Genomic DNA, 25,286 nt, shown 5'->3' with positions numbered 1-25,286 from the left:
ACTGACCCCTGAACAACATGGGTTTGAATTTATATGCAGATTTTTTTCAATAAATACGGTACAGTGCTGTAAATGTATTTTCTTTTATGATCTTCTTCATAACATTTTTTCTCTAGCTTCCTTTATTGTAAGAATATAGTATAAAATACACATGACAAAGTATGTTTTAATTGACTATTTATGTTATCAGTAAGGCTTCCGTCACCAGTAGGCTATCAGTAGTTAAGTTTTTGGGTAGTCAAAATGATACTCAGATTTTCAACTGCACAGTGCATTGTTCAAGGGTGAATTATTACCCTAGAATGCACACTAGAATCTTCATTGGTTAAAGACAGTATCTGCCTAATGTTGAGTAGAAAAATTCAGTACCATAAAATTAAAAGGTCATATACAAGTGGCTTCAACTGCATAAAAACTAAATTAAATGCATTTCTTAGTATTTAACTCTAGTATAAACTGCTTAAAATAACAAGGTTTAGCCACATTCCTACCTCCCTAGTGGATTTCACAGAATACAGTTTCTAGAACCACTTTATAATATGGTTTACCAGATTGTTCCGACTACAAGTATTTTAAATTTGAATTATTTTGAACAGAGTATCATGAGATACCAAATTTTAAATGCAAAGTACAATTTAAAAAGAATTACTCTTATATACACGACAGTGGCAACTAATAAAAAATATAAATAGGTCCCAGTCTCTGGTTCCTGCTAAAATTGTAGAACAAATTGAACAACCCTCCAGAAAATGAAGAGTTATTAATTAATTATACACTTAATTAGAAAAACTTGGACAATACCACAACCTTGTTTTAATACCCAAGAGGAGTTTAGTAATAATTAAGCATGCAATTGAAATTACCACAGAACTACAGAGGACTTCTATTCAGTTTTAATTATCCATAAAAATTAAAGTACAGTGAGTGAAGGGTACCCTATGGGTCAAATAAGTTTGAACAGGTTATCTTCTGTTGATTCAAAGTAATTTGAGAATAAAATGAGATAATATTTACTTTTGAGTCCTTTTCACATTTTTTACTATGTACAAATAAGAAAATAGATGGGAAAGCACTTTGTAAACCATAAAGCAGAAAACAAATATTAATCATTATTATGAACTATTTATCAGTTTATAGCTCCCCCCCAAAATTTATAGCTCCCCCCCAAAAGTAGAAATGAATAAACTTCCTAAGATGGAAGTTTACATGGATGAGATAAAAGAATAGAAATTCACATAAAGATATCCTTTGGGTTTGGCCCTCAACAAACGCAGAGGAAAAAGGTGATCTATTTGAAGTTCAGGAGTATGAGAAAGATCACCCAAAAAGAAGAAATTTTAAAATATGCTGAAAATTAGAGGCAGAATTTTCATTTTACTCAAGTTGGCTATGTTAAAGCAGGGAATGCATTGGGGAAAAGTAACACAGTCATGGACTAAAATGAGAGGAAGCTGGGTCTGTTTTTATTTTTTTAATTTTAAAGTCAATTAACAAGCAACTCTTGTAACCCAATAAGGTTCACTACATGATTTCCAAAGTGCCAAATGTGACAGTGTTGCATTAAAATACGTTTTTAAACAGAGAATAATTATCATACATTGGAGAACAGGACTAAAATAATATGTGAAGACATAAGAACTGAGAACTTTCGAGAAACATTGACAATCCACACGCCAAACCAATCAATTTCCAATTAAAGAAACCCCACAAATTCTGAGCAGGACAAACAAAAAGAAATCCACACCTGGGTATCCCATAATGAATGTAAAGACTGAAACTACACCCCCCAAAAGGGGGCAGAGGGTAAGGGTCTTAAAAGCATTCTGAAGAAAAAAGAAAAAAGCTACACTGACAGCTGACTTGTTATCAGTGACAGTGAAGATCAGAAAATAGAATATTTTAAATATGCTGAGAGAAAAAAATTGCCAGTTAAGTAAACTAAAGCCAGTGAAAAGATCTTTCAAGAAAGAGGGTTTAAGTAAAAACATTTTAAAGACAAACTGAGGGGGCATGTGGGTGGTGCCTCAGTTGGCTGAGCGGTCAACTCCTGGCTTCAGCTCAGGTCATGATCTCGGGGTAATGGGATCCAGCCTCATGTGGGGCTCTGTGCTAAGTGGGGAGTCTGCTTGGGATTCTTTCCTTCTATCCCCCGCGCCCCGCCCCCCCCCACCCCCGCTCACTCAATCACTCTCTCTCTCAAATAAAGAAATAAATCTATAAAGGAAAAAAAAGACAAACTAAAACTACAAGCAGTTGCCACCAGTTAACCCTCACAAGAGGACATGAAGTACGCACTACAGGGAGAAAAAAGCAACCTCTTGCGTATAAGATACAAGAATCAGCTTAGCTTACCCTCATCTTCTGATGTTTAAATATATATTAAAAATACAGGACAATAATAGCTAAAGTAGGGGTAGGGGAATGTTAATAAAACTGAAGTATTCTAAGGTTTTTGCACTGTTCAGTAAGAGGCAAAAGTACTGATAAATTCAGATATGTTTTAATGTCTACAGGTAACCACTCAAAGAGCAGAAACTGAGGACATAATTTACAAATGAGTACAGGAAAAGAATGGAATGATAAAAAAAAAAAATCAATCCAAAAGTATGGATGCCTAGCATACTAACTTTCTGCCTGTCTTCTCCATTACCTGTATTTAAGACTATACTTAAAAAAAAAATATTGCTAGGGTTGCACCTCACAAGTTCTGGTATTATTTTCCTTATTATTCAGTTCAAAATATTCTCCATTATCATTATTTTTTATTTTGGCTCATGAGTTATTGAGAAGTATAATTTCATAATTTTCAAATGTGGGAATTTTATATTTTATCCTATTTGTTTGGCATATAAGCACGTGTTGGTTCACAAACTAGTGATAATTAACGTCCCTGACTCTCTCATCATAGAACTTCCAACGACTGGGGAAGAGGCGGCATCCAGCTCCATCTCTGTGCTCTGCTTCTAATGCACCTTTGGTCCCTTATGCGACCTCTCTTCCTGGATGATCTCACTTAAAACTTGAGGTGACTGAACAGAGTGAGTTCTAGAAACATTCCCTTGCCCCCACCCAATCAATGTACATGCTTTTTCAAGACTTTCTTTTTCACTTACTTTTTCATTTATTCTTTCACCAAATATATTTCCCTCTATCTTGTATACTAGGCATAGGAGACATGAAAATAAATAGACACAACCATCTCTGGCCCCCAGGGTCTCACAATAGTTCAGGGTAAAGAAAATGCTAGGTCACAGCAATGCAGGAAGTGCTACATCTGAGGCACAAAGGAGGGCTGCCTGGACAGACAGAGGAGGAAACGTGCACTGAGACGGAAGGACAGTAGAATTGGGCGGGGAGGCAGCATGAGGAACAAGGAAAGGGATTTCCATGTACAGAGACAAGTATGGACAAAAGTCTTGAGAGAAAAAAAGAAAATAAGGCTTTGGGGGCTTATTTTGTAGAGAGTTCAGCACGGGAGAATGGCAGGCCTCACATTACACAAGGAACTTAGAAATTATCCAGTAGTAACACAGGGTCTTTGGGCAGGAAAGTGATAAAACGCTGGACTTTAGAAAGATTACTTTGGGTGCGCTGTGAAGGAAAGAATGGAATATGGCACTAGGAAACAAGAAAGGAAAAGAAAAAGAAAAAGAAAGATCAGTTGGAAGGTTATTATAATAGTCTTGCAAAGAAATAAGAATCTGAAATAAAATATTTGATAAATACCATTGTGTCACGATGACAGGACCCATGACCCAGAAGCAGGGGTTGAAAGAGAAAGGAAAAACAAGAATGGCTCCTGGGAGAAGTAAGGAAGACATGAAGTAAGGCTGTATCAGTGAAAATGGAGAGGAAAAAATTAATTTGAGAGAAATTAATGAAGCAGAAAATTTAGAACCAGCTGAATGACTAGCTTCAGGGGTTGAGGAGGAAGGAAAAGGAAGACCCTTCTATTTTGGCTTGGACTAATAAGTGGGTTGTGGGATCATTAACCAAAACGGGAAAAACAGGTGAGGTGGATCATGAGGGGGAAAAAAAGTGTTAATTTTTCAGCACATTGGATTGGAGGTGCCTGAAAACCCTCGAGAGAGAGAGTTTAGTAGTTCTGGAGCTAGAAAGGAGTTTAGAGTTGGAAATAGTAGGGACAGTGTGTCTGAGAGAGTGGTAAGTGCTTAATGTGCTTTACGACAAGTCTATCCACAAGATCGGTCCTAGTGTCACCCCCACTTTACAGATGAGAAAGATCTTCGGCACAGAGCACTTAGGTAACTCATCCAACGTGAGCACTTGGGTGAGTGCTGGAGCAGTATTGGAATCCTGACAGTCTCGATTCCAACGCCTGTGTGAACCACTTCAGAGTGTTCACCTGTGAGGTATCAGAAGCACGACTGAGGTTGAAGGCATGAGAGAACATGAGAGGTGAAAGGGGGACTAAAGGCAGAGTCGCAGGAAACATACAAGGGAGCACAGAGGAGCAGGGTTTTGGAAGACCGAGGATAGCCCTACAGAAGCCATAGGGAGAGAGAGTTTCAAGAAACAAGACCTATTTAAGTGTCACTTGATGCAGACATTCAAGTCAGATAGCAGAACTTGATAAGTTCTCAGCATTTCTTAGGGAGAGTAAGTAGTTTTCTAAGAGAGTAGGGCTAGGTTACGCTTGGTTGAGGAGAAAATGAGATGAAGTGAGAGCTCCAAAGAATGAAGCTGTGCAAAAGAATGACAACTCAGGTTGCTGGGGTGATACAAGTTTGGGGAGTTTGTTTTGTTATAAAGATAGGAGGATCCTAAGCATTTTTTTCATACCATTCTATTAATAAAAAGTAAAACTCATAAAAACTTGCAGAAGACTTAAAGTCATAACACTAGACTTGGGAACATTTTTTGTTTGTTTGTTTGATTTTTTTTTTTATTGAAGTACAATTAGCATACAATGTTATATTAGTTTCAGGTATACAACATACTGATTTGACAATTCTATAGGAAACATCTTAAGTACAAAGTAATTTTTGCACACTGCCTCCCATCCTACATCTTGAGCTTCTGATCATTCCCATTAGGCTCTACTGGGCCTATACTACCAACTGGTGGATGCTTTCCTCTGGCTCTAGACACACCAACCTTTCCTCAGATCTTCAAACACACTAGGCTCTTTGTCATCTCAAAGCTTGCATCTCCTTTAGAAACTCTCGCCTTATCTTGCACATGGCTGGTCTCTCCTTCTTCAGAGCTGCTTTTTCAGAAAAGACTTCCCTGATCAATCTACGGAAGTCATACTACCTTATTCTCTATCACGAAACTCATTTTTTTTTCCCTTCATTGTACTCAGTCCAATCTGTTACCACTGTATTTGCTCACATTTTATTGGCTGCCTCTTCCACTAGCATGTATGCATCAAGATAGCAAAGATGTCTGGCTTGTTGGCCTCTGTGTCTTCAGCCCCTAGAATAGTTCCTGGCAAATAACATGTCTTCAGTAAATATTTGTTAAATGATCCACACAACCCAATTTCTCCCTCTATCACCTTCCTCAACTGAGATCAAGCACACTGTTTCTTAAACCCAAGGCCTTTTCTCACTATATTGACATATATAACCACAAGGGTTAAACTAACATTTATTGTACTTTTATTAGATACTAGGCTCTGTGCGATCAGCTACATTTGTATCATTTCACTTAAATTTTTACATAACCCTCTCATATAGATATGTACTTCTAAAATTATCACCACTGTACAGGCGATGAAACAGAGGAGGGTGTATAACTTGCCCAAGCTCACAGAAGTGGTGGAGCCCGGATCTAGTTCTAACTTCAGAAACAAAGCCCAGGCCATTACTCACTTCAAGTGAAGATACATACTCTAGTTTGGGCAGTTCTGATTTACACTTGCTCTACCCAGGCCACATCCTAATCACAATAAATTCAAGTTTCACAACCCCCCCACTCCCCTTCCCACTTGCTTGCTGGCGGGAGGCAAGAGCGGGGAGCTGTGGAGAGCTGTCCTGAACTTCCAAGTCCCGGCTTCTCCCGAGGAAGATGCATGTAGGAAGAAGAGATCCGAGCGTTAGCAACTTATATCTCAGCACTGAGGAACAGGTAACCCGGGGCCTAATAGGAGACTTTCGGATTTTGGAGCAGAAACAGACAATCCCGCACTGCATCAGTGGCCAAAGAGCTTACCTTAACTGCCACCTCCGGAGCCGAGTCCACCGCCACTGCCAGAGAGGGCTTGGTCGAAGCTGATTTCGTCAAGTGCATGAGGGAGTCGGCGGCTGGCAGGGAACACCGTCCGCCCTCACTGTCCGAGTCCGATTCGGACCCTGAACCCGAACCGTAGGACGCAGCCAGAGCTGCAATCGCAGCCGACATGACGGCAACAGATCCTCTGCGGAGACCAGGCCCGGGCGGAAGAAGCTGCTCCCAGGTCCTGACAGATGACCATAACACACATTATTTACTTCCTTTGCTAAGAATTCCCTTACAAAATTTTGAATTGTACATTAATTAGTATTTAATACGTTTAGGAGAACCTAGAATATGAAAAAATTTATCTAGGGAAATAGAATTATAATACCTTTATAACTTTCAGGACCTATGTGGCTGGATTAAAGACTACGAGTTCCGAAATACCTTGAGGCCGCGAGGTCCTACACTCCCGGCGTGCAGCGCGGCGGGAAGTGGGAGAGGCACAATGGGAAGTGTAGTTTGGAGCGAGGGGAGGGGCGAAGTGGGCAGGCCTCTCTTCAACCCCTCCCCTGAATGGATGGTTCATTCAATTGGCTATCATCTTCCCTCACTCCCTGGCCAAGCACTGTTCTCTCCGTCCCCTTCCCCCAAATTGAGGATTGGGCAATACCATACAGCCTCAGGAAATGGGGGGGAAAGCCGTATTCATTCCCTCTATTGGGAGAGTGGGAGAAAGATGAGTTTTCCACCACGGCTGCACCTAGGCACTGGGAGAAGAGGAAAGAGAGACTCTTAAGTTGGAAGACCTTGAGTGGTGGAGAATAGCTCCTGTTGGGAAGGATGGGAGATTAAGTGGCGAGGGCCAGCGGTCCCCCCTGCTTCAGGCGCGGATCCCTGCGTCCGGTTGTGGAGCGTCGCGCGCGGGGAGGGGGCGGGCGGGGGGCGGTGGCGGCGGCTCTCGGTGTTGTTCGCTCGCGTCGAGCACACGGTGGGTCCGGCGACCGGCGGGCGCCGCAGGCGGCGTTCCCAGAAGCCCGGTGCCTCGGCCGCTGCCCGGAGCGGATTCCACGCAGGAGCCTGTCGCTCCTGGAGGCTCTAGGTGGAGTCCCGGGAGCTGAGGGGGACCGGCGGCCGCCACCGAAGCATGAAGACGGGGTAAGGCAAGAGCCCCCATGATTTCACGGTGAGCGCGAGTCTCTCAGGAATTGTTTTTTGGTAGGGACAGGGTGCTGGGAGAGGAACTCTTTCTCACTGGCCAGAATGGAGAGAGGTGTGTGTAGCGCTCTTGCCCCGCAAAGGTGACGGGGATGGGCGCGCCGCCCCCGCGACGGCCCCCACCCCCATTCGCGGGTTTCCGGAGCTTCGGCCGCCCACCCGCCAGCCGGGCTGGGTGCCGAGGGAGACGGTAGCCCGCCGGCGCGCCTGGGTATCGGTTGCAGGGGCCGCCCGAGGCTGCTCTAGGTGGGGAGACTGCAGGTCTCACCTGGGGTGCCACCTCCTGAGCGCCCCTGCCCTGGCCGGCCACCCCCTTGCCTCCTCGCTCTGGGGGCGGCTGCAGCCCGAGGTGGCGGAAAAGCCCCCGCTTGCGCTACGTGCGGGAGGCTCTAAAGCCGGCTAGTGCGTTTGCGTGTTTGCGCCGCGCGTCTTTATATTACAGACATAAAGGTAAAGCGAGTGCGGGGATTCCTTTCTTCTCCTGAAGAGGGGGCGCAGCGGGGAGGTCGCCTCCGATGCGTGGTAATGGGGGAGTGCCTCGGGCAGAGTTAGGGAGCTGCTTACTCAGCTCCGATGTCGGCAGGACTCGCCCATTGTGCCACCCAGATAATTATTCAACTATGCAGCATCCATTGCACCTTTCCCATTTTTCTTTTCCCCTTGCTACAGCATGCCCCCTAGCTTCGATACTCTGACGCCTTCTCTTGCATGCACTTGCGGGTGATGAACTGGAATAATGATGAAAAGAAAGCACATCTGACCTGAACGTTCACAACCTGTCTTATAGCCGATTAATTAACTAATCCCCAGCTAGACTAGTTTAATATGACTCAGTCTAATCCTGTCCTTTTCTGTATAAGGTGTGCTTTGGATTGTAATTTAATTTTTTCTTTGGTGCTAGATTCACGTATTAGTTAAGTCTTATTTCTTGTGCGGTAATTGATGTATTGGTTATTCAACCCATCTAATGTTCTTAAATTTAATATGTGTGATAGGTAACTTTCATCTTTCTAGTTGTTGATAGTACTATCTCATAATTATAAATGCAGTCTTTGAACTCTCAAAACAGTTTTTCCCATATGCTCTAAGTTTCTGTTAACAAGGTATTTTTATTTATGGCGAATATTTGAATAAAGTACTTGATAGAAAATTTCTCAAGTTTTGAATAAAAAAAGTTTTATATTTCGTTATTTTTCAGTAATGGAATATTTTATTGCTAATCATAGCCTTCAGTTGAATGAAAGGAAGCATTTAATATTTAAGGTGGGGTTTCAACTGCCATAATGAGCATTCGCTAACTTCTCTGAATTTTATTTTTCATTCAGTTCTTTGCAATATCATGTATTAAATTGTTGTAGATTTTTTTTTCTAATTTTTTTCTAACTTCTCTCTCGAAGAATGGGCAGGCTCCAGTTTTGCATGATCTACCTGAAAGATGGAATATTTTTTTGAAAACGGAAGAAGCAACTGTTGGTTACTTGATTGTTATGTTAAAAACTGTTTACCTCTCGTTATTTAAAAATAAATGATTCACTGCCAAAAATAAGTGTTTCCTTTTTTTTGTTTTGTAATCCTCTCCTGGGTTCTCTCCTCTAAGCTTGTTGCCATAACCCTCTTGATAAAACGGAATTGCACATAGGCATTGCAGAGGCAGTGGTTTTAAGGTACAGTAATTGTTTTATGGCATTTGGAAGTGGCGCACATATAACTTGATGGTGTAGGATCAGTTGCTTGGTTAGGAAATGACCTTGCAATTTACAAAATGGACACCTCTGTGCCTTGGTTTCCTTGTGTATAAATGGAGATAATACCCTTTTATGTCATTGAGTAGTATGCATAAATTCAATAAAGATGTTTTCATAATGTTTTTAAAGAAAATTTAGATATTTTACCTGATGGATGATGAAAATATTTCAGGGTAAAATACAAGGGGAAAATGTCATTAGGATATTCCCTGGCATGTTAGAATGGCAGATTTACAATGAATTTTGCTTTGGAGATATATGACTATAAACTGAAAAATGTTTCTTATCCATCAAGAGTTTTTAATAATTGCAAATTTAATAGGTATTGTAGTTAATACCTATATGTAGATATAACTATAGATATAGTTCATATTGATGAAAAAAGTTATATGACTTGGTAATAAACAAGTTGAATCTTGAATTAAGTTTGTAAAAAAAAAATTTCAGAAAACATTAAGGCCTTTTTCATTGAAAAATTTGCAGATGACATTATCCAAAATACATACTTGGGATCATTTATAAGGTATGGTATGGAATTTTGTTTATTATTCAGGTTTGTAAATAATTGCATATTCAGATGCAATGTATTAATATTGTATAATACTATGTTTAATTTTACATTTTTCTTCATTTTCAGAATAGTTTAAGGTATCCATTTCCAGGTTGTCACAGAGATGGTAACAGTAGCTTTTGATCTCCTTATTGGAGTGTTATTAACTCAGTTAATTTTCATAGCAAAAGGTACTATTAAAATAAATTATTAAAAATTTTACCAAAGCCATATTTTGGTTACTTTGGGGAAGCTTTATATAGATCATGAGTTTATTCAAATGTCTTTAAAATTACTATTGTATAGTTTCTTTTTTTTGAGAATAAATATGATTACATTTTTAATGTTTTCTCAAATGACCAACTTAAAATTCAGCTGTCATTATCACTTGGGTAAATACAGTTAATTAAAGGTTTTTCTAAGCTCCTTGAGGACAGAAACTAACCTGAATCTTATTGTCATAAATCCAAAATTGCTAGCATATTGTTTAGCACTATTGTTATTGTTGTTAGACAAATGAAATGAATGAGTGAAGAATCTCCATTGATTTAATGGACTGAATAGAAATTTTTAAAAATAGATTTATCAAACAAATTTTAATTCATGAAACATAGCTTTATTTCAGGAGAAAAGAAAAAATGTTTTGGAGGTTCTTTGAACTTTATTTACCTGTTCAGATAGAATTCCTTTACCCACACATTTTTTGGAAGAGTACTAAATATCTGTATACTATAATGTGGATTGTCAACCTTTCATTCATGAAATGATTAATTTTCTTACCTCTTATAGGGCACTTCATGAAAATATGCATTAAAGGTTTTTTGTTGTTTTCCCTAAATTAGATAAGTGTTGAAATGTTTTGGTTCTTTTTTGCTTACTTCAGTTTTCCAGTGAAATACTATTAAAAAGATGTATGTAAATCATATCCTGTGCCAAATGTGCCTGAATACCAAGTTTTTTAAAATAAATGACCTCTGAGGTAGAGCTTTTTATAAAGTGAAGAACCTTGCATTTTTCATTTATCACATTCAAATAATTTTGATTCTTTGTATATTGCTGGTTCCTAATTTAGCATGAGATCTATATTTTAAAATCTGTAAAATGGTTTAGAACTTGGAACTTCCTCAAAAACAATATTCTTGGTGGTTAGATTTGCAGACAGCCCACCAAATTTAACCCATGATGTACCTAAATAATAAGATTTATAATACTAGAGAATTATATTAATACTAGGATAAATATTATATTGAAAATACCTGCACTGTGTACAGTTTTTCTTTTGGAAAATCCATTCAGAATTTTCTTTGAAATTCTAATACATTTCTGTTGTGTTAGATGTGACATCATTATTAGGAACTTCTCCAAAACCCACTGGATATGAAGAGGAGGACCTTCCTCAGTTCAGTGAGCCTTACGTTATATGGGGCAAGAAGTGAGAGAATGAGGGAAATTGGAAGGAGCTAGGGTCTTCTATGTGACGTTTGACAAGTCGTTTTACTTTTTAGGGTCTTTGGTTTTCTCAATTGTAAGATGAGAAGGTTGAAGTAGGCAATCTCTGAAGTTCCTTTCAGTTACAAATAATTCAAAGGCATCTTCATGTTCAGTGTAACCACTTTTTTCTGAGGTTCATTTTTCCTTTCTACTGTTACTGCTTATGTACCTCCTCTCGGGGAATTTCTTCTATCTGAATCTACCTCTGAAAAGATTATAGTCTTGATCTTTTTCTCACGTGCCTATTCTTGGAAGCAAGACTTTTTAGGGTTTTTAAAGGAGTTTTTTGTAATGTTTGTTGTTTAGTCTGCTTTTATTTTTACTCTTCTTTATTTTTTAACTCCTAGTACCACCAAGAAACAGAGTTAAGATGATTTGCTTTGTTCTCTTCTTTTGAGTTTTTTACTGACAGCCTTTAAATAAAGTCAAGGTAGATTTTATTTATACTTTGAAGAAAGATCATATCTGGTGAATCTCCAGAGAAATGTTTTTTATAAGGAAAAATATTGGAACTAAGGTTTTGGGGTTGGTTTATTAAGATAAAGTGATGGAATATGGCCTGGTAATAGGGTTGTCACATACTGTATAGGATATCCTGCATTTTTATTGTTAAATCTGGCAGTCTTACATTGGGTGCTCTGGAACTTTGGGCATGGCAGGAGGATGGGTGTGGTGGGGCTGGAGGCAGAGTGAGAAAGTGAGTTTATGGATTCCTTGAGAACAGAGTTTTGTTGTTGTTTTGGTTGATTGTTTTGTTTTGCTTCATTTTTGTGTCTCTAGAATTAAGTGGATGTTTTAATGGATACAATCACTACAGAATAGTAGGTAAGTAATTCTCTTAGGTGGAAAGATCGGGATGCTGTGAGAAAAGGGGTCATGAAACACGGCTATGTTGGTCATACACATTGGAGTATTTTGTAGATTTTTAATTAACTTCTTATTTGGAGGTTAATAATACTAAAAAACTAATAAGTAACATGTTTTCCTAAGTGGATAAAAATTAACATTACATGCTTGCTATATATAATACAAGTCACTGTATAGCTACCATCATATTTGTTATATTTAATTGGTATCATAGTCCTGTTAGAATTTAATGGAAGAAGAGAGTTAACTGAAATAAACAAGTTGTTTATTCTGCTCAGCAGAAGCACAGGTTCTCTGGGAACCACTTTCTTGTCCCTTCCCTCAGTAAGTTACTGTGGAACAACCATTTTAATAACTTGATAACAGTAATTCTGCCTGCCTGCTACCCTTTCCCTCATCTATAATTGGTCAGTCTAGTGCTGGTTACCACTTGTCCTATGCTAAACCAATTATTCATTCAGCACATAATTATTGAAGGCCAGCTGGGTGCTGGAAGTATACAATGGAGAGCAAAACCGAGGTCTCAATTCTCTTGTAGTTAACAGTATAGTAGGAGAGACAGATACTGAACAAATACACATATCTGTAATTAGAAATTGTGGTAAATGCTATAAAGGAAAAGCGCAGGGAAACTGCTTTACCTTGGGAGTCAAGGAGGGTTCTTTGAGGAAAAATTAGTGGAAGTCAGCTATGTGAAAAAGGAAGAGAATGCAAAGGATACATGTTCAACAATTTTGAGGTGGGAAAGAGCTTGGTAGATTCCACCAAGAACTAAGAAAAGGCCAAAGTAGATAAAACTCAACTATATAGTGAGCGAGAGGGACTGTGGCTTAATGTAATAAGGTTGTTAAAGGTAAACAGGCCAGCCATGTAAGGCCCACATACGTTTTGTTTCAATTGGGGTGGTGGATTTTAAGTGTATTGGGGAAAGCCCCGAAGGGTTTTAATCAGGTTAACAACTGGACCAGATCTGCCTTTTAAAAAGATCACTCTGGGAGATCAGTCACAATTCTGCCCATTTCTGTAGTTTATAGGTGCAGTTCTATATACCTGCACTAAGCCAGGAGGACACTCAGAGCTTTTCCTGAATTCTAAGTGCCCAGAGGTTTGAATAATTTGTTTTTGCTCTAGTGGCTGAAACTGTAAGATATGAAACACAGAAACTGTTCATGGTGTTATTTCTTGTCACGTGAACTAAATAAACAGGGGCATTTGGAAGAAAGAACAAGAGAAGCAGATACACAGTCTTAGCTGTAGTCACCTGTCTTTGTCCATGGTCCTGAGATTGGGTTCCAAGAGACATCCAAGTGTAATACTGCTACTACTAATTTTTGTAATAAGTTGTCTTTTTTCCCCCCATAAACTAGTTGGAATTATATTTCTGGTACTTGGCAGCCAACCAACCAAGTCCTATCATAGATTAATTTGTATAAGGTCACATGGCTTTAATAAAAATGGTAAATTTGAACACAGATTTTAAAATCCCATTTTTTCCTACTACCCTGTGCCCATAAAGTACCACTTCTTAAACTAATGGTTCTAATGGAGTTCTAAGGACATGGTGGTTGGGTGTGGTTGACACCTATTAGGTGATATTGGCAACAATGCTTTATTTTGGGTATGTTTGACAGTGGTATAGCTTTCTGCCATTCTTTCCTCTTGAGTAACAGTTACTCAGGTCTACTCTAATAAGTTAATGTTTCTATATTGACTAGCTTATTTGAAAAGAAAATGAAAAAGCCTCCATATCAGGGCATAGATGAACTTATTTGATTTCTCTACCAAAAATATGAAGTCTGTCATTTTTTCACATTATGCTACAAAAGCAAGCTTTTTTGTTTTCCACTCTTTAATAAGACTCTGTTGTCTTATATGTGTCATATATTTTTTGGGCAGGGATAAATTTTGTAACATACATGTGCTAGAAATGATGTCAGAAAATTGTGGAAGGGTTAAGGAGAAAAGGAACAGGAGAAGCATTTCATATTTTACTTGAGGAAGAAGACTAGCACTTACTTACTCTAAAAACCAAAATAAAAGCTTTGTGTGATACATCATAATATATGGCTAGAAATTTACCAATTTTGTTGATATTTTCAAAGAATCTTTTGGTTTCATTTGTTTTCTCTGTTGATTTCCTGTTTTCAATTTTGTTGATTTCTTTCCTTCTGCTTGCTTTTTCTATATAGTTTCTAAAAATGGAACCTGAGATTATTGATTTAAATCTTCTTTCCTACTGTATGCATTCAGTGCTTTTAATTTCCCTCTAAGCACCACTTTTGATGGATTCCACACATTTTAATAAGTGGTATTTTCATTTTCACTTACTTCAAAATATTTTAAAATTTCTCTTGAGACTTCATTGACCCATGTGTTATTTAGAAGTGTGGTGTTTAATCTCCAAATACTTTGGGATTTTCTAGCTATCTTTCTGCTTTTGCTTTCTATTTTAATTCCATTGTGGTCTGAGAACATACATTGTATGATGTCTATTCTTTTAAATTTTGGAGGGTGTGTTTTATGGCCCTGAATGTGGTCTATCTTGGTGAACAGTCTATATGAACTTGAGAAGAATGTGGTTTCTGCTGTTTTTGGGTGAAGTAGTATATAAATGTCAATTAGATCCAGTTGATTGATGATGATGTTCAGTTCAACCCAATCCTTACTAATTTTCTGCCTGTTGGATCTGTCAGTTACTTATAGGGGGTGTTGAAGTCTCTATAATAGTGAATTCATCTATTTCTCCTTGCAGTTCTCACATTTTGCCTCATATACTTTGGTGCTCTGTTGTTAGGTGTATATACATTAAGGATTGTTATGTCTTCTTGGAATGTACCCCTTTATGTTATATAATGCCCTTCTTTATGCCTGAAAAATTCCCCTGCTCAGAAGTCTGCTTTTTCTAAAATTAATAAAGCTACTCCCGGCTTTCTTTTTATTAGTGTTAGCGTGTCTCTGTCCCTTTCCTTTTCAAATCTGTATCTTTACATTTAAAGTGTTATCTTGTAGACAACACATTGTTGGGTTTTTTTTTTTCATCCACTCTGAAATTGTCTTTTAATTGGTGTATTTGACTTATTCACATTTAAAGTGGCTATTGATATGGTTGGATTAATATCAATCATGTTTGTAACTTTTCTGTTCATTACAGGTGTTCTTTTTTTTTTTTTTTCTCCTCTTTTTCAGCCTTCTCTGGCTTTAATTGTGCATTTTATATAGTTCCATTTTCTCTCCTCTCTTAGAGTACCAATTATACTTATTTTTTAAATATTTTTTAGTGGTTGTCCTAGAGGTTGCCTGCTTAACATAAATCACACAATGCTGCTTCACAGGTAATGCAGGTTTCTTATAATGAAGAATTCCAGATTTCTCTCTCCCAACCCTTATAACACTGCTGCCATTCATTTGCTTATCCATATGCTATAATCACCCAGAAGTTTGTGGCCATTATCACTTTGAACAAGCAATTATCTGTTAGATTCAAGAATAAAAAAGTATTCTATCTTCCTTTCATTTATTCATTCTCTGTAGCTTTTTCTTTATGTAGATTGGAGTTTCCAACCTATGTCATTTTCCTTTTCTCTAGAGAACTTTTTTTCTTGGCAAGGCAGGTCTACCGGTGTCAATTCTCTCAGTTTTTATTTGGCTGAGAAAGTCTTTATTTCTTTTTCATTTTTGAAGGATAATTTCTCTAATGACAAATTCTAGGTTTGTGTTTTTTTTCTTTCAACACTTGAAATATTTCACTCCACTCTCTTGTTTGCATGGTTACGGACAAGAAGTCCAACAAAATTCTTATCATTGTTCCTCTATAGGTAAAGTGTTTTTGGTTTTTTCCCTGATTTCTTTCAATCTTTTTCTCTTTGTTTTTAGTTTTCTGCAGTTATATGCTTAGGTATGGATATTTTGGTATTTGTCTTTGCTTGATATGTTCTGAGCTTCATGGATTTATGGTTTGGCTTCTGTCATTAATTTTGGAAAATTCTCAGGCATTATTACTTCAAACATTTCTTTTACTCTTTTCTGTCTTCTGGTATTTCTTACATATACGTTACACCTTCCTTAATTGTCCCACAGTTCTTGGATATTGTTTTTTTCATTTTCTTTTCTCTTTGCATTTTAGTTTCTATTGATATTTCTTTGAGCTCATTGATTCTTTCCTCAGCTGTATCCAGCTTTCTGATGATCCTATCAAAGGCATTCTTCATTTCTGTTAGTTTTTTTTTATTTCTAATGTTTCTTTTTGATTGGTTCATAGAGTTTTCATCTCTTTGTTTATATTTCACCTGTTTGTGCATGTTGTCCACTTTTTCCATTAGAGCCCTTAGCATGGTAATCATAGTTATTGTAAATTCCCAGTCTGATTATTACAAAATCTGCTCTTTCCAAATTTGGTTCTGATGCTTGCTTTGTCCCTTCTGAATATGCCTTTATTTCCTTTTCGCATGCCTTATAAATTTCTGTTGAGAGCAAGACATGATATACAGGATAATAACAGAAACTGAAGAAGGTAGGTCTTTTGTATGAGGTTTTATATTTCTCTAACTAGGAATTAGGTTGTGTTTACTGTTTGCTGTAGCTGTAGCTGTAGGTGTCAGAGGTTTCAAATTCCTCTAGTGTTCTTGTTTTTGTTTCCCTTCTTATCTTCTGGTTTCCCTAGAAATAACTTCTTAAATAGTCTGAGCCTTGTAGTTTTGTTTGTTTGTTTTGTTTTGTTTTTTTTAAGCTATAATCCTGTTACTGTATAGGAGCCCTGTTGATATGGTGGTAAGGTGTGGGAAGTAGGGAAGTAGTCTATGATCCTATGTTAGTTTTTTAAGATTTTATTTTTAAGTAATCTCTACACCCAGTGTTGGGCTCAGATTTACAGTCCCAAGATAAAGAGTCACATACTCTATGGACTGAGCCAGCCAAGCACCCCTATAATCCTGTTTTTCAGTCAGTCTCTTACTTGGTCTGTGTCCCTGGACCTCCACAAGTGCTTCTCAGCTTGTCTTCCCCCCACTACAGGAAAGTCAGTAAGGCAAAAGTGGGCAGGAATTTGAGTAGTTTTCATTTCCAAGTTGCATAAGGCTCTGATGAAGCCTTTTCCTTTGCTAGATAAGCATTTCTTGTGGAGAATTCTGTGGACTTGTATCAAAATGTTATTTTATTCTTTCCCCCAGCCAAGTAGAGGAGATTTTTTTTTTTTTTTTTTTTTTAATTCTCACTGTGAGAAACTTGTGGGGCATAAAACCTTGGAAGGTGTGTCAGCCCCCTCGGACTAGACATCCAGGAGTTTTAAACTCTCAAACTAATCCACAGTGAGCCTCCAGCAACTTGTTCAAGTTACCATTTAAGTGTTCATATCAATTCCTGGTTTCTGTGCCTTCTACTTCAGTTAGCTAGTCTGTATTCTCTATTTATCATTCTTTCTAGTTCCTTGGGTGAGCGTTTGTCCTCTGACCTCAGTATCTCAAGGATCTAAAAAAAGTCCATTATTTTCCAGGTTGTTCAACTTTTATTTTGTTGTGAGAGAAGAGTGATAACTTCCAAGTTTTTTACATCTTGGAGTGTAACCTAGAAGTAATAATATATTAAAAAACAAAACGAAAAAAAAAACTGTGGTATTCCACTGTATGGATATACCAAAATTTAATTCATTTGTTCCCCACTGTTACATGTTTAGGTTGCTTCCTTTCTTTTATATGGCAAGCCATGCTCTAATAACTCTTCTTGAATAAACTGCAATTTTGATTTTAATGGCTATTTTTCAGTTATCTATATGTCCTCCTCTAATTACCCAGAGATTAATCAGGAATTGGCATACTTAAACCAGAAGACTGGATTTAATTCTTAGTACTTTCACTTATTAGGTAATCTTGGACCATTTTACTTCTGATCCATTTCCTCATTTGTAAAATGTGAATGATAACCACCACCTGGAGGAGCTGTTTAAGGACTAAATGATATATTAGAAGGTATTTTTAAACTATAAAACACTATGTAAATGTTAGGTAACTTAGGTATATTAAATTGTTATATAAACTGTGAGGCTTAATAATAATCAAGCTCCATGGTAATTAACTAGCTTGAGACCAGGCTGCCTAGGACAGTGTTTTGAAAGAAGATATTATGATTTATTGATAATTCTGAGAAAGGGGGCACAGTTGATTCTGAGGGAGATAGCTAAGTAACAAGTATACCTTAAAAATCTGATGAAATGATATGTTGATAGGGAATATTGTTTAACTTATGATAGAATATATTAGGTTTTATGAAGATAAGAACTAAGAAAAATAAGCAAAGCTGTTTTAATATAGTTCTGCAACTGGGCAGGCATTCAATATATTTCTGAAACACTTGTTAAAGCTATTAATCAGATATAATTTAGATATTTCACTTATTTCAATATTATTCTCCAAAGTGACCTAGTAATTTTTGAGGTAACATAGTTTTTAGTGACTTGACACTCAAAAATGGGATTTGTGGACCAGTAGCATCAGCATCATGAGAGCTTCTTAGAAATGCAGAATATTAGGCCAACCCCATATCTGCTGAATCAGAAAGTACTGAAGCAGTTTAACAAGATCCCTGGGTGGCTGGCATATACTTTAATGTTTGAGAGTCTCTGACTTACTATGCATAAATCTTGCAATAGAGAAAGACCATTGTCAAGGTTTTTAACTTTATAGTATTTCTGAATAGCTTATGGTTTAAAGAGAGAATAGTGGGTTAAGTGTAACTTTACCAATATTGACAAAATTATGCTAAACAGAAGGATGCACTTATCTATTTTTAAAATCTTATACACTTGGGGTGCCTGGGTGGCTGACTTGGTTAAGTGTCTGCCTTCAGTTCAGGTTGTGATCTCAAGGTCATGAGATCACCCTGTAGGGGCTCCCGGTTCAGCAGGGAGTCTGCTTCTCCCTCTCCCTCTGCTGCTACCTTTCCCAACCCATGCTTGCTTGCACTCTCTCTCTTTCTCTGTCTCTCAAATAAATCTTTAAAAAAATAAAATAAAATCTTATACACTTAGCAAAGATGAGGGTAGGCTATTACAAATCTAATGATCTATAATAGGTCAATATTGAAACTTTAAAAAAAAGAAAATTTGATTAATTTTTAAACTTGTAAAATATGGTAATGCTTCCTTCATCTGACTTCCCTGAGAATGGAGAGATTCCATTTACATGTCTTTTCTAAAAATTATAGCTTCTCCCTTTAAAAGTAAAATTTGTATTTTAATTACTTTTTATGGGAACAGTTCTGAAAGTATTATATAGTTCTCTGTTTCATTAAAAAAAGTATGTGGAATGTAATATAACTTTTTCTTAATGATAAAGATTCCCCTGTCATCTGAAGCCTTATATGTATAGATGCTCTGGATTAAACTGATTAATTGACTCATTTTGAAAACCTACTGTTATTGTAGTCTGGTGTAATACAAAGATGTTGGTTATTAGAGGATATAGGATTATCTATCAGTATAATAAGTTATCCTACATTGCTGGCCTACATTATTGTGTTTGATTTTTTGAACTTCCTTTTAAAAAAATTATTTCTTTATTTGAGAGAGAGAGGAAGAGCGTGAATGCGGGGGAGGGGCAGAGGGAGAAGGAGAAGCAGACTTCCCCCCTGAGCATGGGAGCTCTACGCGGAGCTCCACACCTGGGGGCTCCATGGGGGGCTCAATCCAGGACCCTGAGATCATGACCTGAGATGAAGTCAGACACTTAACTGAGTCACCTAGGTGGCCCTGAACTTTCTTAGTATTTGGCTGTCAATGTTACATGCCTGCTTCTAGTAGCTTCCCCCTCTAAATTGTCACTTCCGATCTACTGCATTCTAGGAAACCAAATGAGATTATACATCATAGGAGGGTCTTGGCCTCTCTGTTAATTAATTAATTAATATTTATTGAGCAGCTGTTAGGTGCCAGATTCTGCGAACTGCTGAGTATTCAGTGGAGAATAAAACAAAATCCTTGCTCGTGTGGGGCTTACATTCTAGTGGGGGAGATAGGCAATAAACAAATATCAATATGGTATAATGATAGGTGGCAATAAGTGCTATGAAAAAAAATAAAGCAGGGCATAGATATAGAGAGTAATAGGAGGAGCCACTACTTTAAATAGGGTTGTTAGGAGAGTGAGGGGAGCAAAGACCTGAATGAAGTAAAGCGAGGTATGAAATATAATAGTTTTTTAAAAAGAAGATTACAAAAATTTAGTGCATAGACAGGGGCTTCCTCTTTGCCTAGAATCCTCAGGTGTTTATTTAAAGTATACCTTTTAAGTATTTCTGCAGTTTTGATTTTGTTGTATAAGACGGGAACCAGGGGCACCAGGGTGGCTCAGTCGTTACGCGTCTGCCTTCGGCTCGGAGTGATCCTGGCGTTCTGGGATCGAGCCCCACGTCAGGCTCCTCTGCTGGGAGCCTGCTTCTTCCTCTCCCACTCGCCCTGCTTGTGTTCCCTCTCTCGCTGGCTGTCTCTCTCTCTCTCTGTCAAATAAATAAATTAAAAAATCTTAAAAAAAAAAAAAAGACTGGAACCAAAAGTATGGTTACCATCACACCGTCTAAAAATTTTTATGCTAACTTCTGGAATGAAAGGCAGGCTGAAAGATAAAGTTTAGATGATAAAATGTTGGAACTTTTGGAACTTCAAAAGGTTTAAAGGAACCATTATAGTACATAATCTGAATTAGAATTGCTCTAGAAAATGTAGGACATAGATTGATTTAAAATAACACTGTAACAAATGTGTGCTGTAAGCAGTCCCCTGGAGAAACAGAACGGCTTCTCATTTGGCTGTACTGCTCCTGACTTCACAGTGATAACAGTAGTACCATTTTTTTGAGCCCTTATTATATGCTAGGCACAGTGCTAGGCATATGTAATATAATCCTCACAACAACCCTGTGAAAAGGTGTAGTTGTAATTTTTATGAAGTACAAACTAAGCCTTAAGCATAGACTGCTGCAGAATCTTTCAGTACTAGCCAAAATTTAATTGCCCGTTCTCATAATGCTTATTCCTGACTCAAGCTTTCCCTATACGTAGGGGGACAATGGAATTATTTTGATTTACTTGTTAGGTAACAAAACTGGAGATATGTGTTAGAGATTGGTTCCAGAGTTCAAGCCATGTGTAAAGTAAAAATAGTGTACCATCAAAGGAATTAAATGAAAATGACTACATCATGTTCCGTTGATGAGCTTGCAGTTATTTTTACCAGAAATTCACACACAATCAAAAGATTAGCAAATTGATTAGTAAGGAATCTAGTACTTTGCTTTAATTTAAAGGTGATTTCAAATTCTAAGTGATTTGGTGCTGTTACTGGAAATAGAGAAGTCTAAAGAATGAGTACATTTTGGGGAGTCATGGAAAATGAATTTGAATTTGGATGTGTTAAATTTGGGTTAATGGACATTCTTGTGTTGTTGTCTGGCAGACTGATAGCACAGGATTAAATATTTATAGGGATGTTAGGGTTGTTTGTATAACTTATTTCGAGGTGATAGTTCAAGATTTGAAAATAGATGGGATTTATAAAGAAGAGCGTGTAGAAGGAATGGGGTATAACAAAACTGTTGACTCCTGACTTAATATTTACAAGGTAAGAATTAAAAGGAGAACCAGAAGAGGAATGCTGAAGGTGTCGTCAGAAAGGCTATCATATGTTGAACTCCAATACGGCTGTTCTTTTGGGACCAGGAGGTAAGGTCTTGTGGTCTGGGGCCCTTTTCCTTTGAAGAGACATCTGAAACACTAGTGAGGTAGGAGGGGAAGCAAAGCCAAAAGGATGTTGATGGTTTTGAAAATAGAGTGAAAGGATTGCAAGGACTGTGTAAGGACAAAAATTTTATAATGAGGAATTGAAAGGGTAGGATAGAATATTTAAATCAAAAAGGAACATTTCAGAAATGGAGGTCTTTGAGGTAGAACTGTATAAGGATCTGTACATAGATACTTCATATAGTTAGAAGGGAAGGTGCTAACTCCTCAATTCTCAGGTCTGGAAGTACTGACAATGGAGCCCTCGAGAGAAGTGCGGTAAACTTAGAAAAGCCTTGCTCTAATCAACATGCTTCTAACCCTCGAATTGGGGTTGGCAAGCAGTACATGCCACGTCATCTGAGGTGGAAATCTTGGAGGAAAGGAGTTATGGACTACTAGTGAGTGCTCAATTAAAATTCTCCTTCTTGCTTGTAAAAATAAATCTTTTTCATTGTGATAGAGGCAGCCAACACCCATGTACCTTATATATAGTAGGTCAGTATTAACATCATAAAAATCATTATTTTCATTGTCTAGTCACTGTCTAGTCATGGGAGTAAGTGAAATATAGCATGTCTCTTTACCGATTTGTCTATAAAGGACTTAGTTTCATTCATTAACATTAAAAAGAAAATGTAAATTTCTTTTTTGTAATGTTATACTAAATACAGAAAGGTGACAGTAATGACCTGCCATCAGTTGAACATGAATTTTAATATATATTCCTTGTAGTGGGGATGGATTTATGATTCTCCAACTAATTTTAAATTCATTAAATTCACTCATTAAAAGTCTTACTGTTATGTGAGAGGTCACGTTAGGAGCAGAAACTGCTGGTTCAAACAGTATTTATTGTAATATCCTTGTGGAGTCTTTTGTAGGGTAGAGTGAGATGATTGTTGTAAAAGGCTTTTGAAACAAGTCTATATTAATATAGGATGTTACTGTTGACGTTATAAGCCCACAGGACGAGGACTATAGATAAGGCCATGATTGACATTTTTTAAATGAAATATTTAGTGTGGTATTTAAAGGTTTTTATTTTAAAAAATGACTAGACTAAATACTAGGTTACTTGTTTTGGTACTCATTAATAGTTAACTCATTAACTTTAATTTTAAAGTAACTCCCTGTATCAGTCATTGAAGTTAAACTAAAGAAAGATGGTGATGATTTATTGAAAATTAAGTCACTTATTTTACTTAATCTTTTTGTTTCTATTTGAATCTGTTTTTCATCTGCAGCTGCATCGCCAAATAATGGTAGATTTATCTATAGTTGATTCTCTTTGAGAATGAGAGTAATGCATATAAATTCTTCAAGTTAAGTATAGATGTTCTCACTTTAAGGAAATTTAATATGAAATCACTAATGAAGTAATTATAAATAAAAATTAAAAAATAGGTCCAAGGACTAAGCCCTGCCTGAAGTACTCTAAGATTTAGATGTACAGAAGATGAGAAGGTGGTAGGAGGCAAGCCAGGAACTTGAGGTCTCCTGAAAGCCGGATTAAAAGTCATTTTCAAGGAGTGAACACTTGTGTCAGATGTAATTTAAGAGGCTGAGTGAGAAGAGGCCTGAGAATTAGTTTCTGGATAGAGCAGATAACTGATAGTGGTGAGATGGTTTGGTACAATGCTGGAAACGAAAGCCTGCATGGGACAGATTTAAGTAAGAATTGGAAGAGAGAATCCGGGAACTCATTCAAGAAATATTACCATAAAGGAGCACAGAGAAATGGGAGAGGGGTTAAAGTTCCTGGAGGGAGAAGTGGGACCAAGAGAGGTTTGTTTTTGGTTTTGATCTTTTTTTAAGAAAGATGAAATTATAGCATGTCTCTGTGCTGATGGCAGTGATCCAGTAGATGGAAAAACAGTGATGCAGAAGAAGGAGAGGATAATTAATCCCTACTACTTAAATAGGATTTGGGAACTGGTCTGGAACTTTGCCACCACGTGAAATGGTTTCTGTGGAAAAATATTTGACTTTGACATAGGCAAATTACAAATTTCTAGTAATCCAACTCATCTTTAGTTGTGGATTATTTTTAGTGATGGGGTGGGAATTGTTAATGTCGTACACTTACCAGTTTTCCATGGTGATTACTGTATTTATTTTCAAATCAATAAGACTGTTGTATGTGGATAGAGGATAGCAAAGCTAACTGATCTGCCTGAGCCTGTCTGAATTTGCACTATGTTTTAATCTGTTAGTCTTTAAGATTTTACACTTGCATATTTCCAGAAAATTTTTTGAAAAACAATAGCCTCTCGTACATTGAAGTTGTTGTCTAATATTACTATTAAAAGTTTAAATTTCTATTTTTTGTTTATAGGTAGTAGAAAATAAGCATTTTATAGCATGATATGATTATTGACTATATTGGAATAAATAGTTTATGAATGCTATTTGATTAAATGGATTTTTGGTAGCTTTATTGAAATATAATTGAGGGGCGCCTGGGTGGCACAGCGGTTAAGCGTCTGCCTTCGGCTCAGGGCGTGATCCCGGCGTTCTGGGATCGAGCCCCGCATCAGGCTCTTCCGCTATGAGCCTGCTTCTTCCTCTCCCACTCCCCCTGCTTGTGTTCCCTCTCTCGCTGGCTGTCTCTATCTCTGTTGAATAAATAAATAAAATTTAAAAAATAAATAAATAAAAAGAAATATAATTGACATACAATAAATTACACAATTGGATAAGTTTTGACTTACGGATGCTTTCTTGAAACCATCATGACAAGATAATGAATCCCCCCAAATTTCCTAGTCTTCCTTTGTATTTTCCGTATCCTATCTCTCCCTACCCCTTCCACCAACCTCACCAACCCCACAACCCCAACCCCCACCCTAGGCAACCATTAATCTACTTTCTGTCACTATGGGTTACCTTGCATTTTCTAGTACTTTATATGAATGGAATCATATAGTATATACTCTTTTGTTTGGCTCCTTTCACTCAGCATAATGATTTTAAAATTCACCCAAGTCGTTTCATCCATAATTCATTTTATTACTGAATGCTGTTTTATTGTATGAACACAATTCCAGTGGATAACAATTTGTTATTCATTCATCTGTTGATGGACATTTGGGTTGTTTTCAGGTTTTGACTATTACAAATACAGCTGCTGTGACCATTCATGTAAAAGTCATTGTTTGGACATATGCTTTCATTTCTCCTGAGTAAATATGTGGAAGTGGAATGGCTGGGTCATATAGTAGGCATTTGTTTATCTTTATAAGAAAGTCCCAAACCGTTTTTCAACGTGATTGTTCCATTTGATATTTTTTTAAAAATTTTATTTATGTATTAGAGAGAGCAAGCAAGCACGAGGCAGGGAGAGGGGCAGAGGCAGGCAGAGGGAGAAGCAGACTCCCTACTGAGCACAGAGCCCAGTGCAGGCTGATCCAAGGACCCTGAGATCACAACCTGAGCCAAAGTCAGAGGCTTAACCTACTGAGCCCCACAGT

The 25,286-nt window shown here is 37.4% G+C and overlaps 2 protein-coding genes across 5 annotated transcripts in view; one reads left to right on the top strand and one right to left on the bottom strand.

The window, feature by feature from the left end:
- The window catches only part of CDC40 (cell division cycle 40), a 49,487-nt gene extending 43,073 nt beyond the window's left edge, over window positions 1–6,414 (bottom strand). The window contains exon 1 of the mRNA XM_045798466.2: window positions 6,178–6,414. Coding sequence (XP_045654422.1) covers window positions 6,178–6,366 — 189 coding nt within the window. The 5' untranslated portion in view covers window positions 6,367–6,414. The remainder of the gene's footprint in view (window positions 1–6,177) is intronic.
- A 700-nt stretch (window positions 6,415–7,114) lies between these two features.
- The window catches only part of WASF1 (WASP family member 1), a 67,227-nt gene continuing 49,055 nt past the window's right edge, over window positions 7,115–25,286 (top strand). For 2 of the 4 annotated variants that reach the window (XM_087865380.1, XM_045798464.2), the window contains exon 1: window positions 7,115–7,366. The gene's annotated coding sequence lies outside the window, so the exon portion shown is untranslated. Of the gene's footprint in view, window positions 7,367–10,050; window positions 12,010–21,655; window positions 21,757–25,286 lie in introns of those variants that run through there. The other 2 variants (XM_087865378.1, XM_045798463.2) reach the window with 2 other exon arrangements.

This window comes from Ursus americanus, chromosome 11 (assembly GCF_024610735.1).
Source record: "Ursus americanus isolate L20-20 chromosome 11, mUrsAme1.1.p, whole genome shotgun sequence".
Taxonomy (NCBI): Eukaryota; Metazoa; Chordata; class Mammalia; order Carnivora; family Ursidae; genus Ursus; species Ursus americanus.
The sequence above is the reverse complement of the archived record's forward strand: the minus strand, read 5'-3'. Positions and strand labels throughout refer to the sequence as shown.